The sequence below is a fragment of the Setaria italica genome, chromosome II, assembly GCF_000263155.2.
Source record: "Setaria italica strain Yugu1 chromosome II, Setaria_italica_v2.0, whole genome shotgun sequence".
NCBI lineage: Eukaryota > Viridiplantae > Streptophyta > Magnoliopsida > Poales > Poaceae > Setaria > Setaria italica.
This window is the reverse complement of record NC_028451.1, coordinates 3809113-3825278: the sequence shown is the minus strand read 5'-3', so window position 1 is coordinate 3825278 and position 16166 is coordinate 3809113. Positions and strand designations below refer to the sequence as shown.

Here is a 16166-nt window from a genome sequence, read left to right as displayed (position 1 = left end):
GTATTTGTTTTGAGAGATGGAAAAAGGCTAGGTAAAATTAAGGGCACTCTGGAAAACAATTGGAAAGCTCGGTCGGTCAGGACGACCTGGCCCAATACCGGTGTGGTCGGGAGCTGCTGAGACCGACCCACCAGGCCGCGGAACAAACAGGGGGAGAGAGAGAAAAAGCCCAAGATGAATGCACTGGATCTCCGTCCCGCCGTGAGGGGTGGGGCGCGAGAGAGCGCGGAGGAGCGAGCTGCCCGAGCACAGCAAGCCTGCCGAAGCTTAGCTCCGCGTGCCTCGGAGTGAAATGAATGGCCATCTCCACCTCATCCCCCTCCTCCCCTCACCCGCTCCACCTCCCCTCCCCGCCCCCTCCCTTCCTCCCCTTCCCGCCCGCGCCGTCTCCTCCTACGCCTTCCCATGGTCCCCCTCCCCGCCTACCCGTCCGCGCGCACGCCGCCGACCCCCGCGCCGCGCACGCGGTGGCGGTCAAGTCCGGCGCGCTGGGCACGTCCACCTCCCCGGACGCCCGCGCCGCGAATGCCGTCATGTGCGCGTACCTCCGCGCGGGCCGCCTGGCCGACGCGCGGGGCGTGTTCGACCGGATGCCCGCGCGCGACGCCGCCTCCTACAGCGCGCTCATCTCGGGCCACGCGCGCCTCGGCTCCCCCGCGTCCGCCGCCGCCGCGCTGCTCGCCCGCATGCGCCTCGCGGACGCGCTGGACCCCACCGAGTACACCTTCGTCGGCCTCCTCACCGCCTGCGCCCGCAGGGGCAACCCGCGGCTCGGGGCCCAGGTGCACGCGCTCGCCGCCAAGTCCGGCCACTGCTCGTGCTCCGGCCCCGGGTCGCTCCTCGTCGACAACGCGCTCCTCGGCATGTACGTCAAGTGCGGCCGCCTCGGGGACGCGCTGAGGGCGTTCGACGGCATGGAGCGCCGCGACGTCTCCTCGTGGAACGCCGTCCTGGCCGGCCTGGTCGAGCTGGGGCGGCACGAGGAGGCGTTCGGGCTGTTCGGCGAGATGCGGGCGAGCGGGGTCCGCGCCGACAGCTTCTCCCTGTCGGCGCTCCTGGCCGCGGCGGGCGAGGGGTTCGGCCTCCCCGAGGGGGAGGCCGTGCACGCGCTGTCGCTCAAGTCCGGGCTGGAGACGGACCTGAGCGTGGGCAATGCGCTCATCGGGTTCTACGCGGAGCATGGCAGCTCCGTCGAAGACGTGGTGAGCGTGTTCCAGGGGATGCCGGTGAAGGATGTGATTTCGTGGACCGGGTTGCTGAATGGGTACATGGAGTTCGGTCTGGTCGACATGGCTCTGGACGTGTTTGATCGGATGCCTGAGAGGAACTTTGTCACATACAATGCGGTCCTGACCGGGTTTTGTCAGAACAAGGAAGGCGTGCGGGTCACGTTCGCGAAGAAGGCAGGGCTCCGAGGCCTGGGGCTGTTTAGGCAAATGGTGGAGGATGGGCTGGAGGTCTCAGATGTCACGGTGACCAGTGCTCTGAACGCCTGTGCTATTGCTGCAGATAGGAAGGTGAGTGAGCAGGTTCATGCTTTTGTGATTAAGTGCGGCTGCGGCTCTACTCCTTGGATAGATGCCGCGTTGATCGATATGTGCATCAAGTGCGGCCGTTCTGGGGATGCACATCTGTTGTTTGAGCAATGGCGCCATCAAGAGAGCTTTCATATTGCTTGGAATTCTTTGCTGCTGGCTAGTGTCAGAGATGGCGAGTATGAGAAAGCACTTTCAACCTTCCTTCAGATGTTTAGAAGCAGTGGTGTAGGATTCATCGATGAGTTCATGCTGACTGCTGCCCTTGGAGTATGTGGCGCTCTGGGTTTTGCTGAACTTGGAAAGCAAATGCATTCCTTTGCTGCAAAATCTGGGCTTCTGTATGCTTGTGGAGTCGGTAATGCTATCATCAGTATGTATGGCAAGTGTGGGGAGTTGGATGATGCAGTCAATTTCTTTGAGCGGATGACTTGTCGAGACCTGGTGTCATGGAATGCAATGATCACTGCCCATCTTCTTCATCGTCAGGGAGAAGAGATATTGGACATATGGGCTCAGATGGAGAGATTAGGCATCAGGCCTGATTCCATTACCTTTCTTCTGGTCATGTCTGCTTGCAGTCACACAAGCTCAGATTCTACAGATCAATGCAGGGAACTCTTTCTTTCGATGTCAAGCAGCTATGGAATTGAACCAGCCATGGAGCACTATGCAGCTTTTGTTAACGTTCTTGGCTGCTGGGGTCACTTTGATGAGGCAGAACAGCTTATAGGCAGTATGCCATTCAAGCCTGGTGCATTAGTTTGGCGGTCTTTGCTAGACAGCTGCAGCAAGCGCTCCAACATGACCGTGCGAAGACGAGCTATGAAGCATTTGCTTGCATTGGAACCACAAGATCCATCCACTTACGTATTGACATCAAATCTCTTCTCCGAATCAGCAAGGTGGCACTCCTCTGAGACCACAAGGCTGGAGATGCGCGAGAAGGGCATGCGCAAGATCCCAGCACGGAGCTGGACGTTCAACGACAACACTGTCCACTCGTTCTTCGCACGGGACAGATCACACCCGCAGTCCAAGGACATCTACGCGGGCCTGGACGTGCTGATCCTCGAGTGCATCAAGGCCGGGTACGAGCCGGACACCACCTTCGTCCTCCACGACGTCGAGGAGTACCAGAAGCGGCACTTCCTGATGTACCACAGCGCGAAGCTGGCGGCCATGTACGGCATCCTGACGGCAGGCACCGGGCGGGCCGTCCGCGTCGTGAAGAACATCCGCATGTGCGGCGACTGCCACTCTTTCCTGGAGCACGCCTCCGCCGCCACCGGTAAGGTGATCTCGGTCAGAGACTCGTCAGGGTTCCACATTTTCAGGGGAGGGAAGTGTACCTGCAGAGAATAGAGACAGCCGGGCCATTTTTTTTTGACATGGTTGCAGTTTAGGAGATATAGAAGATATATCCTTGCACTGAGGTCTTGTACATCACTATCAGATTCTTCGGAAGCCTAAGCATTCAAGCGTAAATATTTTTCAGAGTTTGACTTCAACGTCTCGGTTGTTTTAGTTTCAGACATCTGCTAACTTACCTTTGCTGTTTCGCTTTCAGAGCATTATTAGTAACCGTTTTTCAAGGTTTCTGTCTGCAATTGCTTGCAACCGGAGAAACCTTGGAAAGAACTTGCCTGCATAGAGTCCATGGAGGATTGGAGGGGTGCTACGGCTTGCCGGTCTCAGCCAAACAATGAATCATCACGCGGTCATGTAAAATTCATCTAAACCCCATGTTCGTTCGTATTCATCTCAAATGTCTCACGGCGAATCCAGATATAATTGTGTCCGGCTGACCATATACAAGATGCAACATATCAAAATTCCATGGACCGAACTGCTGCTGCTCAAGCTGAAGACGATGCGAAACGTGCCATCATTTTTGAACCATGGGAACATGCGTGGATCAAATCAAGACGGGGATTGGCAGCTTGCCCGTGCTGCCACAGTGCCGCCAGGCCAGGTAAGCGCAGAGGCAGCCGCCGGCGACGAGCCCCCGCCGCCGCGGCAATGAAAGCCTGCAAGCACGCGTTGCACAGGGCCCGGCGGTGAGTTTGTCACGTGCAAGTCAAACGTCTAACGCAGCAGCGCTGGTTCCAATACGCTAGTTCCTTTCATCCTCTGTACTCACCCTGCTCTTGCCGGGCGAGCGACGGCGACTTCCCCGCGCGGCGGCCGTCGTCGTCGGCTCCGGCCTGGACGAGCACGTCGCCGACAGAGGCGGCCGCGGCACACGCCCGGTCGTACGAGCCGCCGCCGACCGTGGCCAGGCCCCGGCGGCTCGTCGGCGTCGCCAGCAGCCGGTCGTTGTCCTCCGTGTCGGAGTCGCTCCACGCCAGCAGCCTCCTGTACAGCGTCCGCATGGAGAGGCGCCGCCGAGAAGGTTTCCCTGCTGCTGGGGCTAGCAGAGGTCGCCGGCGGCGGCGCGGGCTCGCCGTCTGCTCTCCGCGCGGATTTCGTAAAATGGCGGATGGAACATTTTCAAAATGCCCCTGATTTGGTTGATCGCGATCGATCCTTTGTAAATTTCGGAACAAACCCCTGATTTGGGTCGCGATTATCCGATGCAGGGATCCGTTAGTAAAATGCCAGAACAAATATTTGCAACATGATTCCTGATTTGGATCGCGATTATTAACCGCGATCCGATTTAGGGGTCCTTCTGAAAATTTCTGGTTCCAGTATTTGCAATGCCTAGCTTGTGCCTTGAGTACCCCGAACCTTTTGTGCTGTGTTTTACTGGAGGATATTTACCTCTAGGATAGTTGATGAGCTGTTTGGGTTTCACGGATGCGATGTTGATATTTCAAGATATCTGTCTGATTCTAGATTCACTGGACGTGCTGAGTGCACTGTTCTACTTCTTTATTGGAAGCTTTGTTTGAGATGCTGCATTTTTCAGTTTTCTACTGCACCGATGCTGTTTGTGCTGTATAATTCAGACGTGCTCTTGTTGTATAATCCATAAATTGTGGTTAGGCTAACTTGGATGTTTGTATCACAGCTCAAAGCAAACAATGATGCTACATAGGCTGGAGGATTACAAGTGAATTGTACAGCTTTTTGCTCCCGTGTGCGTGCGAGGTTTCCATTTTTTATTATTTTTATAAACCATCGTGTATTTCCCCGCAGCCAGTTATTATTAACCGGAAACTGTAACGTCACAGAAAGTTCAGTTTAACTTCAAACGAGAATTTTGAGGAGGTTGCAAATACTCTGGGTCAATGGAATGTGTGCGCTCAAAGGCCACCGAAATTGGCGAATTGCATCTGCAAAATGCCTCTTGTCATCATGATCGTGTTTACTTAAAGCTAATGTTTAGCCATTATTCAAGCTAAACTGCCATTTGAATGTACAAAACGATCTTTTTGAACAGAATAAATGGAGACCTTGCAATCTGCTGGGTTTAATATTATAAAAAACAAATTGACAGTGCTACACAAGGTCCATTTAGAATGACACAATTTACCTTTTGCAGGCAGGAAATTTTCAAACAATCTTATTTCTTTCTCTGAATTAAATAATTATGGTTTGAAATGTTGTGGCATAATAAACCCGTGTAAATGTTGCCAAACGGCTTTGGAATTGTGACTCGTTGCCTCTTTAGATCGTCAGCCATCACTTACGAGTTGACTGCCCATCATCTACAACATCACTGCACGTAACCAGCATCTCAGTCCATTTTTCATCAAATTCTGGATCCAATCCGAATTCAGTATTCACATCAAAAGGTTCTGCGGGGCGTACTCCTGAGCAATCCCTTTCGAGCAACTCCGAGACTATATCCTTTCTAATAATTGCTAAAAATAGAGATTTTAATAAAAAATATGGCTTCTTTATTTTGTTATCCAAATATAGTTATCTTCTATTCTAGATTTTTCGCTAGCCAAAGATACAAAATGAGAATGGCTCTGTAAAATACACATAAAATGTAGAAAAACTATTGAAGAGCGAAAAGATGTAGAAAGCGAATTTTATACAAATGGTTTTTCAAATAATGATTTAGAGAGAGACTCTTGACATGCTCTTAAGTAAACGGTGTAGGGCAAAACTTACTGACGTCTTTGATGTTGACGTGAGCAATCCAGGACTGACATTGATTGTATGTAGCTGGACATATTGATGTTGACATGACGAATCTCTCCATTAGTTCAAACATACGGCGACTATCTTAGGGCGTGTTTGTATCCATCAGCACAAAATTAGCTAGCTAATAACTAATAGTTGCTATTTTTTAGCTAAGAGTCTGTTTGGATCCACATGCTATTAGTGCTATTAGGTGGTTAGACAGGGAGTTGAAGATGTATATGAACTATTAGCATCAATTAGTAACTTCGAGCCTACTAATGGAACTAATAGTTAATTTTTAGTGCTAATAGATCCAAATAGGCCCTTAGATATCCGCATAAATTAGTGTATATTGATTCAGTCTTCAGTTTGTCGGGAATTTCTTCTGCTATTTGAAAATGATGTGCGGCAAAACTTGTTTGCTTCAGCGAATGATATTGAGCAAACGAGCAAGAGTGCGTGCAAATATCAAACGGCAACTTGAGGCACTCAAGTAGTCAAGTTTGCTAGCAGCAGTCAGTTTGAACAAGAGATACTCTATCAGAAATGTAGCTAATTTTGGCCAAAAACAATCACTCTGAAGCATAACTTACAATCAGTTTAATGTTAATTCATAACACCAATAGTAAGCAGGGATTAACAGAGGAACAGAGTACATGGGCAAATCTTCAAGTAAGATGAGGTAACATTCTCCTGCAATTATTGGTCTAAGAAAAAGCAGTCCAGATCATAAATTCAGGTGATTCAAGTGCTTGTTCGTCAACTACGCCCTCATCGCGCCGTCCTCAAACCCACCTGAAAAGTTATGAACAGAGAATGGTAAACATCTGAGCAAATGAAAAGAAGGAAGCATTGCCCTGTAAGCTTAATGATCCTCGCAATCATAGTGAAAACACATTTAATGCGCCAAACTTCTGTAATTATCTCATAAGCAACTGAGAACACCCTCGCTCATATTTATGGCCACATATCTCAACTGTGTTCCCATTCTAACCGGCATAAGATGTCATAACACATGCTTGCTTCATAGGTGCACTCGGTACAGATTGTGGCTTTAGATGGGCGATCTTTTCGCAACTACCACTCTATATATGCATAATGCACACTAAAAGCATGCCGATAACACATGCGGAATGGATGCTTCCAGCCTTTGTGTACACAGAGACACAGATCACACATTTTAGCAAGATATGTAGCGCTATTCATAGCTCAATTGCACAGGTAGGACAAATCAATTTAATCCAACCACAATAAAAGCAGCAAAAATCTGGGCTATCATCTCTTAACCATGTGACAAAGATTTGCCGGCAAGGATCAACCCTGACATGAGGCACAGCTCACTAATACACTTATCAAACACATAAATAAAAGATATGCTCCTATACTTAGACACATCACCTCTCTTGCAATATACAATCACTTCACAGTTTTGTATCTGCTATCTATACCCAGAAAAAGACAACAACTATATTGCTATCACAAAAAGATAATTCAATCACCTGCAGGGGTTAAAATTGCTACAAGATAAACGGACAAGGATATTGTACAGCGGGGAAAGAATAATGTGCAGGAAAACAGGTCGAATTCAGATTGCCATAACTTCTGATCTACCACACAAATCTTTGGAACCTTTATCTTTCTGGGAAGGAAATGAAATTATCTAATATTTATTAATACATCGATTTTTGAATATAGAGTGGAATCTACTCAACTAATACATCAATTTTCGAAACATGGTTGGGAATTGATCAAATCTACCAATCAGATCTAAAAGAATACCACAAGCAGGATGTGGCAATGTGGGTTTAATTTTTTTTCCTGTGTTCCATCATTTCTCACCAGTTAGGCTGGAAGCTAAAATACAAACAACCCAGATTATTGTGACAGAGAACACAAATTAGTGCTAGCTGAATGTTTTTTTTCCTACCAGCAACTAATTAAAAGTTCAGATATTACAGAAAAGCCTTAAAATGCAGGTAAACTTTATGCAGTATCAGCTGACATCTAAATTCATCTCCTATGATATTTATAACCTCACCTTTCATGCACATTTCTCCTTTTACTTTCTTCCTTTTCCTTGCTTTCCCTTTCCTGTTATTGTTCGATGAGGCCTTCGTCTCCTTGTAAAAGCAAACTCTCCAAATTTATGGCCAACCTTCCCTTCAGTGATCTTGCACCGGACATGAGTTTTTCCATTGTAAATGAGCACAGAGGAACCAACAAATTCCGGCAAAATAGAAGATCTACGAGACCAAATCTTCTTGCCATTCATGTTTTCTCTGTTCTTCTTTATTCTAGCCAGGAAAGCGTCAACGAATGCTCCCTTCCATAGAGCCCTTGAGCTGCACATAGCAGTAGATACATTCAACAATCAACGAGCAATGCAAGAGGTAGAATGACATAGAAGCACAAGCTAGCGTTGGTGACGATCTGCATACATAATAACTTAATAAGCTTGTATAGTTATATTTACCTGAAAGCACGCGCCGCTGCTCCAAGGCCGGAGAGTAGAGGAGATGCGGTGTGCTGGGCCCTGGGAGCCTGATCAGACCATGCGGTGGAACATACAAATTGATCAGATCAACATCGACACACGAACAGACAACAAGACGAAAGAGGGGGAGGGGGAGGTGGCACCTGAGAGATGGCCGCGGCAGCAGCGGGGAGGGCATGGCTAGACCTGGCGAACCTCGAGGCGATGAGAGAACTGATCGCCATGGCTTACGCTCAAGCTTGGGCTTGGCTCCCGGCAGCAGCTGTGGCGGCGCTGTGTAGGGACGGAGATGAGGAAGAAATGGTGAGATCCCAAAGAAAACCTACCTAGTGGGCGGCGTGGCGGCGGGCCTCCTGTTCTCGCAATGCGTCGAATTGGGCCGGCATGGGCTGCGAAAGAAGGAAGAAATGGAGCCCCAGGGTTTAGGGCCTGGATTTTTTTTCTTTGCGTCCCTACATTTTTGCCGGAGTCAAGAAATTGTCTCCCTCGACTCTCACAAATTATTTAAATTACTTCCCTGCTACGGTTAAAAGAGATTTTTAAGGCGGCTTCATCATTTTCTATTAAAAATAAGTTCGGTAAACACATGGTAACATTTTTATAAACCATAAAAAATTTGAGCCGCCTTGCAATGGTGTGCACACAGCCCCATCCCTACATTTGTGGTTGCGTGGGGTTCCTATTTTTGTTATTTTTGATAAATAAACTATCATGTTTGCTTGTTATTGACCAGAAAGTGTAACTCGATTGAAAACTCGAACTTAACTTGAAACGAGCCCTGTGCGAAATACTAATATAATACTCTGGGTCCATGCAACATGCGCTGGGTGAAAGTGAAACAAACATGCGCGGAACACTAGCAATAGCTTTTGGGAAGGTAAATGCTTTTGGGAAGGTAATCACTAGGTTCAAGAGTCACCTTTTCAAGTACTCACGGTAAACCATATCAAGCTACAACACAAATCATTGAAAGTGAATGAAGAATGAAAATATACTCCTTAGCTGTGTGCAGGGTAGAAACTTGTAGGAGACATTTGCAACTGCAAACTAACCCTGCCTAATCATTTGATTCTCTTGGCTGAAGGAAGAGGCCTGGGAGTAAATGCAAACTAACTTGTGTGACATTATTGAACTAGATAAATTAGACCCCAAATCTACCAGAGATCCAGGCGGCTAACATTAGATTCCAACTTAAAAATACATCAAATCGACACACTCATCTCCACAGCACCGCAGAAGCAGCGAAAACCGCCGCCCTCATCGCGCAGCAGCAGATCTAGGGGGAGATGAATCATGAAGCGCCACACGCTCCCCCGCATCCAATCCACTAGCAACCGAATCACGCGTCAAGAAAGGTAGCGCTAACAGGTTCCCCAACCGAAAGAATACAGCCAAAGACGCCGTCTTTGTAAGGAGTAGTAGGAGGAGGAGGAGGATAAGCGGAAGCAGGCGGGAGGACGGATCGAATGGTTTACCTGAAACAGGGCAGGCAGGTCGCGGGAGGACGGAGACGAGGGTGGCGGCGGAGGAGATCGTGTGGCGGCGGCGGCGGTCTCTCCCGCGAGGAGGAGATGTCGCGAGACGACGGGGACGGGGCGGAACGCTTCCCGACCTGTGGAAGTCGGGAGTGTTTCCGCGTGGAAGCTGGGCTGATTCGGGCTGAGAGCCGCGGCCAGCAGGCTGCCAAACGCGCAAAATGGGCTCCGCGTGGAAGATTTCCGCGTGGGCCGCCGGCGCGCGAAAAGGGCCGGTTCCCTTCGGGGAAAGTGGGCTGCCAAAGAGGCCACTACGTGCGGATTTGCCACCTTACTAGCTCTTTCGTCGTTATTATTACGGGAAGAAATGTCGGTGCGTTGCTACGGATCTTTATTTACTCTCATGATCCGACCAGGCCCGTTCCCTCTCCGATCCTCACCGCCGGCTCCTCGAGGTCCAGGTCGGGCCCGTGATGTAGCGGCCTGTTATCCTTCCACCGTCGGAAGCGGGCAGTGATCACTGCTCTGTGAAGCCAGCCTCATGCCGTTGCTGCCACTTCAGGTCTAGTGAAGCCCGAGCTTTCGCTTGGACCGCACAGGCCATTACCAACTTGCAACAGGCAAACCCAAGCTCAGAGTCCGCACTAAACATTCACACCACCTTAATATCTCCACTTCGGTTACAAGCCCGTGCAACCGAGCTCGGCGAGGATGGCTCGCGAGGATGAACATTTAAGCTGGTGCGGCGCTGCTTTGTATGGTGAGGTGGTACTAATATAAGGAATAGAAAAATTTCACGGTGGTCTCATGTGCACTTCGAACGCAAAGATGGCTCGTCGGCAAACTAATGGCCCAAACCAGCTCGCGCTACATTCACGCAACCTATGCGGTAGCCTGCCCACGAGTCTTGCTCACATAGGCGACCCAGTACTCATGGCCTGGCAGCGGCTGCGATCCAGTACTCAAAACCAGCTCGTGCCCGACTCATGCGGCGGCCCAGCGCTTAAGGCTGCTTGGCCTGGCAGTGGCCCGCGTTAGCGAGCTGCCAGCGCGCAAGGCGGCCAGTGCTGGCCCAACTGACGCAAGGCAAAATGCCCCAGCGCACACGCTTCCTCCCGGCTCATGCGAGCCAAAATGGCAACTGGCCTGCCAGCTAAAAGCGGCCCAGCGCGCAGCTCGCCACAGCTTAATATATTGTGGCCCGGCAGCCAATGGTTGGGCCGCCAATTTGGCCCAACCACGCGTGCAACCTGCCTGGGCTTGGAGCCCACTTAAGTCGGCCGCTTAATCTGAGCCGTTCATCGTCATCCAACGGCTGGGCTCGTGTTTCGGCGGAAAAAAACTCCCGAGCACCGGCTCCTCTAAAACCCTAGGCCATTTCCACCCCCTTCAGCCGCAGCTCTCCGCCGCAACTGCGCCACCACTCTCCTCTCCTCGCCTCCGCTCTTCTGCACCCGTGCAGATCCGCCGTGGCCTTGCCTGGTTCCGCCACGGGCCCTCTCGCTGGCGTCGGCGTGCGACCGAGTCGCGCGCGGCTCTGTCGAGGGGCTCCGCTGCGAGCTGATGGCGGGCATGACGGTGCGGTGGCGGCTCCGGCGAGGTTGGTGCCGCCTGCGGTCCACCGCTAGCCAAGGCGCACTGCCGAGGTGGTCTCATGGTGAGCGGTGAACGGCGACAGAGTTGGCAGCCCTCCCTAGGCTTGGCGCGGCCGAGGCGGCTCGGGCACAGCCGGCCATGGCGAGCGGGGAGTTAGGGACAAATCTCACCACCGTACCATTTCATTCTCTAACAAAGTAATCCTCGTCAGGAAGCCAGAAATGAACAGGCAGCGCCTGGCCGGGTTTGCAAATTGGACCTTGCAGTGCGATTGCGTGAAATAGCGATCCTACGCTACGTAGTACGTACGCTAGTTCATACTGTCATGTGCGTCACGAGAAGTCGAGAACCCAAAGCAGCGCACAGACGGCACAGTTGCCTTGGTGAGTCGGTGATGCAGTTTTCTAGTGTGAACCGCATGCGCTATGTGCTCCCTCCGTTATAAAATAAATCAACATCTCATTTCTCGAAAAGATCAAATTCATACAAAATATATTAATATTTAAAATGCATAATAAGTATAGCTAGATTAAACATGTAATATATTTTTATAATAAACTTATTTAGAGATACAAATGTAGATAGATTTTTTATATTTATTTACAGTTAAATTTAGAAAAGTTTGACTTAGCGAGAAATGAGATACATCGTTTATTTTATTTTATGACAGAGGGAGTAGTGTAAGAAAATGCATCCTTTGTACAGTAGCACTGTTTTTCGTTGGAACGTGTGTTACGCACGTTGTGCTGACTTGAACCCTGTGCTAGTCTAGAACTACTTTCTCTGTCAGAGAAAGATTACAGTTCTAGATACATTGGCTTATTACTCGATACAATTTTTAGACAATTTTTTTAAAAAAATATCATTATTTTATTATGATGAAATACATTATGTGTATCTACAATGGAAAAAAAAGAGAAAACGTGTTAGGAATGCTCCCTCGACGTCATGTCTTTCAGACATTATTAGATAATGTGGAATATCCACCAAATCAATAGTTCGTACTTTGACAATGACTTTGTAATACATTGTCCCTCTACCACAAGATGAGCCTTCTAAAGGACTTGATAGTGTCCTCAATCTCTGTTGTTGAGCGATTATCCAATGAATATCCTAGCAATTTGAGCCAACATACTCTATTGAAAAGCACCCTTCTAGTATTGGTTTCCCTGTTGTGATTGACAAACTCGAAACCTAGCCCTTGATGAAAGTACGAGTTATGGTGAACCAAAAGCATCCCTATCCGAGGGTCACAAATACGTGGCCTCTGCCAAAATGAGCATAGTTGAACTTCCGGCAGTGAGTTGTCACGTGCAAATCAAACGTCTAATGCAGCAGCGCTGGTTCCAATACGCTAGTTCCTTTCATCCTCTGTACTCACCCTGAGCTTGCCGGGCGAGCGACGGCGACTTCCCCGCGCGGCGGCCATCGCTGTCGGCTCCGGCCGGGACGAGCACGTCGCCGACAGAGGCGGCCGCAGCACACACCCGGTCGTACGAGCCGCCACCGACCGTGGCCAGGCCCCGGCGGCTCGTCGGCGTTGGCAGCAGCCGGTCGTTGTCCTCCGTGTCGGAATCGCTCCACGCCAGCAGCCTCCTGTACAGCGTCCGCATGGAGAGGCGCCGCCGAGAAGGTTTCCTTGCTGCCGGGGCTAGTAGAGGTCGCCGGCTCGCCGTCTGCTCTCCGCGTGGCGCCGCCACCCCCGGAACATACATTTTCGGATCGCGATATCCAAAACTAGGGTCATTTCGTAAAATGGCGGATGGAACATTTTCAAAACACCACCTTGATCGCGATCCAACTTAGAGGTCGTTTTGTAAATTTCGGAACAAATCAGGTTGGATCGCGATCAATGCCGGAACAAATACTTGCAACATGACCTCCTGATTTGGATCGCGATTATTACCCGCGATCCGATTTAGGGTCCTTCTAAACATTTCTGGTTCCAGTATTTGCAATGCCTAGCTTGTGCCTTGAGTACCCCGAACCTTCTGTGCTGTGTTTTACTGGAGGATATTTATCCCTAGGATAGGTGATGAGCTGTTTGGGTTCACGAATACTTGTAGCAACTCTTTTGGTGCCCGTGTGTCCAAGCGTGGATTGAATTTGAATTTGGTGTTCTGTGAAACGGTGAGGTTTTGCCTTCGAATTCGGTGAGGATTCTGAACCTGGTAATGGCTTTGTGATTGGGAAACGCAAGATCTCGATCAAATTTTGTGTTTGCAATGTGGTGTGATCTCGGTCAGAGACTCGTCCGGGTACACGTTTTCAGGGGAGGGAAATGTTCCTGCAGAGAATGGAGACCGCCGGAATGGTACCATCATTTTTTACATGCTTGCGGTTTAGGAAACATAGAAGATACCCTTGTCATGAGGTCTTGTACATCACGATGAGATTCTTCAGAAGCCTAACGCATTAACGCATAAATATTTTTTTTCAGAATTTAACTTTACCATCTCGGTTGTTTAGTTTCAGTTATCTGCTTAATGAACTTACCTTTGCTGTTTTGCTTTCAGCATATTTTTCGTTTTTCAAGGTTTCTGTTCGCAACTGCTTGCAAGTTGCAACCTAGCCCTGCCATTTCGCCAAGGTCATCCGGAGATGAACTTGTGCTCAATCAGCCGGCCACAGCATGGAATTTGGGATGGCACCTGCAAGGCTTTAGCTCCGCTGCCTAGATCTATGGAGGATGTATGTTTCCGTTCAAGGCGCATTCAGTAAAGTACGTTTTCCTGTTCGCAAAGCGTGTTCACTAGGTCTTATGTAAAAACCATCGATACCTCATGTTCGTTTGCGTTCATCTCACTCGCCAGAAAGGTTTAAATTTGAGAGATATTTAACTATTTGCCATTTTTACGGAGAGCACTCCTTCATTTACTAGTTTTAGGTTGGTTCCTACACATTTACCATCACGTAATAATTGAGCCTACACATTTGTCACTTTTGCCTACATGGCGCGCCACATCCTTCCTCCGCGCTACTGGGTGTTCATGCACTACGCGAGCTTGTTCAAGTTCCCGTTCGAGGCACTGGTGGTGAACGAGTATGGCGGCACGCACGGCGCCAGGGAGTGCCTCGCCTCGGCTGGTGGCGCGGGGGGCATTTGCGTGCTCGACGGCGCGGGGCTACTACGGCAGCAGGGAATGCGGGAGGGCATGCGGTGGAGCAACCTCGACGTGGGGCTCTGGCTCGGGGTTAACGGATAGGGGAGGGCAATGTGGTCTTTTCCCGTGGCTGATACACATTGGAGGGAGGACGTGGCAAATGTGGCAAATGTGTAGCTTCAATTGTTACGTGATGGCAAATGTGTAGGAGCCGATCTAAATCTGACAAATGAAGGAGTGCCTTCCGTAAAAGTGACAAATAGTTAAATATCTCTAAATTTGAATCCGGATGAAATAATGATTGAATATATAAGATGAAACATTTTCAAACTGAAGACATATTATGATCATCTTGGAACCAGGAAACGTATGGGTCAAATCAAGACGAGACGGGCAGCTTGCCCGCGCCGCCGCAGTAGCGCCAGGCCAAGTAAGCGCAGAGACAGCCGCCGGCGACGAGCCCCGCCGCCGCGAGAGCCTGCACGCACACACGCGTTTCACATACATGGCCCGGCGGAGAGCTGTGCCACGTGCAAATTAAATGTATAACGCTACTCACTTTGCGCGTGCCGGACGTCGACGACTTCCCGCCAGCGCGGCCGTCGTTGTCGGCTCCGGCCGGGACGAGCACGTCGTCGACCGAGGCGCACGCCCGGTCGTACGTCCCGCCGACGCCGACGCCCACGGCGAGGCCCCGGCTGCTCGTCGGCGTCGCGAGCAGCCGGTCGCCGTCGTCCTCCGTGTCGGAGTCGCTCCACGCCAGCAGTCTCCTGTCCAGGGTCGGCATGACGAGGCGCCGCCGAGAAGGTTCCCCCGCCGCCGCTGCCGCAAGCGAGGAAAACCAAACGCCTGATCGCGCGGTTCCTTTGGCGCGATCGTTACAATGTTTACCAATTGGAGACCAACCAACCTGCCTGCCTAATAACAGCCCGGCGGGCGTGGCCATTTCCAATTTATACCCGTGCCAGCGCCCGGCGGCGGTCTTCGGGTTCTGGCTGGCAGGTCGGCTTTAATGCCAGGCACGGTCGACCCGCCCGTCGAACGCCACCGCGCCCCCGACTCGCCGCTCCACGTCCGCGCGTGGACGCCGCCGCGTTCCCGCGCGCGGCGCGCTACTCAGAGCACACACACCGTGGGACGGGACGCCATGGCGCGCGGCCGGCAACCTGCAGGCGCGCGCGTCTGGCGCACGGCGGAGTGCGGAGCGGCACTGCGTGCGCGCAAGCACAACAGAGCGGGCAGAGGCAGCGGCCTGCGTCGAAGGCGCTCCTAGCGTTTACTCCAGAGCATCTTCCTCTTCCTGGCCTCGCTCGCCGGCGGGTGGCCGTGCCGGCGGACACGGGGACCGGGGGTGGACGGTATTTCATTTACCGTCCACCCCCTGGGCAGCTGAGGGCCGTCCAATCCGCAACCGGCGGTCACGAATACACCCGATACGGACTCTAACCGCGAACAGGAGGGAGCCTCTTCTCTCGTCAAGGCGTGAGTGATCCCGCAGCGCTGCCTCGCCGGCGTCCGGCGAGCTCCCGGCTCTGTGCACGAGGCGGTGCTTGCTCGATCCGGCCGCGAAATCTCGAGTGCTTCTGCTCCCATGGCGAAATTGGATGCGCTTTGTCCTTCTCTCAGCAGACCTCCACAGCACATCCCGGCTCGTTCGTTTCCTGTTCGTGTCCATCACCATGGCGAGCTGGAGCCGTGGGTGCGGCCGCGCCAGCCGGCTTGGGGGAGGAGAACGAGCGGCCGCCCGGAGATGAGGGCCGAGGCGCTGCCTATCCCCACCACGCGAAGGTGCGCTTGCGAGGTACGCTCCAGTCGATCATCTCATCTCATCTCATCTCTTTCTTATCTCTCTTGCAATTAGTTTGTAGGAGTAGGCGCGAAC

At 51.2% G+C, this 16166-nt stretch overlaps 2 protein-coding genes across 3 annotated transcripts; one reads left to right on the top strand and one right to left on the bottom strand.

The window, feature by feature from the left end:
• The first annotated feature begins 251 nt into the window (after window positions 1-251).
• LOC101775456 (pentatricopeptide repeat-containing protein At5g03800) lies at window positions 252-4441 on the top strand. Its single transcript, XM_004955530.3, has 2 exons — window positions 252-3018; window positions 3106-4441. The coding sequence occupies exon 1, from the start codon at window positions 297-299 to the stop codon at window positions 2898-2900; it is 2604 nt and encodes an 867-aa protein (XP_004955587.1). The 5' UTR covers window positions 252-296; the 3' UTR covers window positions 2901-3018; window positions 3106-4441.
• Window positions 4442-6148: 1707 nt separating this feature from the next.
• Window positions 6149-9742, bottom strand: LOC101774787 (ribosomal protein S19, mitochondrial). 2 transcript variants are annotated; one of them, XM_004955528.4, is made up of 5 exons: window positions 9585-9742; window positions 8253-8382; window positions 8089-8156; window positions 7654-7957; window positions 6149-6410 (listed from the first exon to the last, which is right to left on the bottom strand). In XM_004955528.4, the coding sequence occupies exons 2-4, from the start codon at window positions 8331-8333 to the stop codon at window positions 7675-7677; spliced, it is 432 nt and encodes a 143-aa protein (XP_004955585.1). In that variant the 5' UTR covers window positions 8334-8382; window positions 9585-9742; the 3' UTR covers window positions 6149-6410; window positions 7654-7674. The 2 variants fall into 2 exon arrangements, with proteins under 2 accessions (XP_004955585.1, XP_022680400.1); XM_022824665.1 differs by having other exon boundaries at window positions 8253-8498; window positions 9585-9727.
• Between the last annotated feature and the right edge of the window lie 6424 nt (window positions 9743-16166).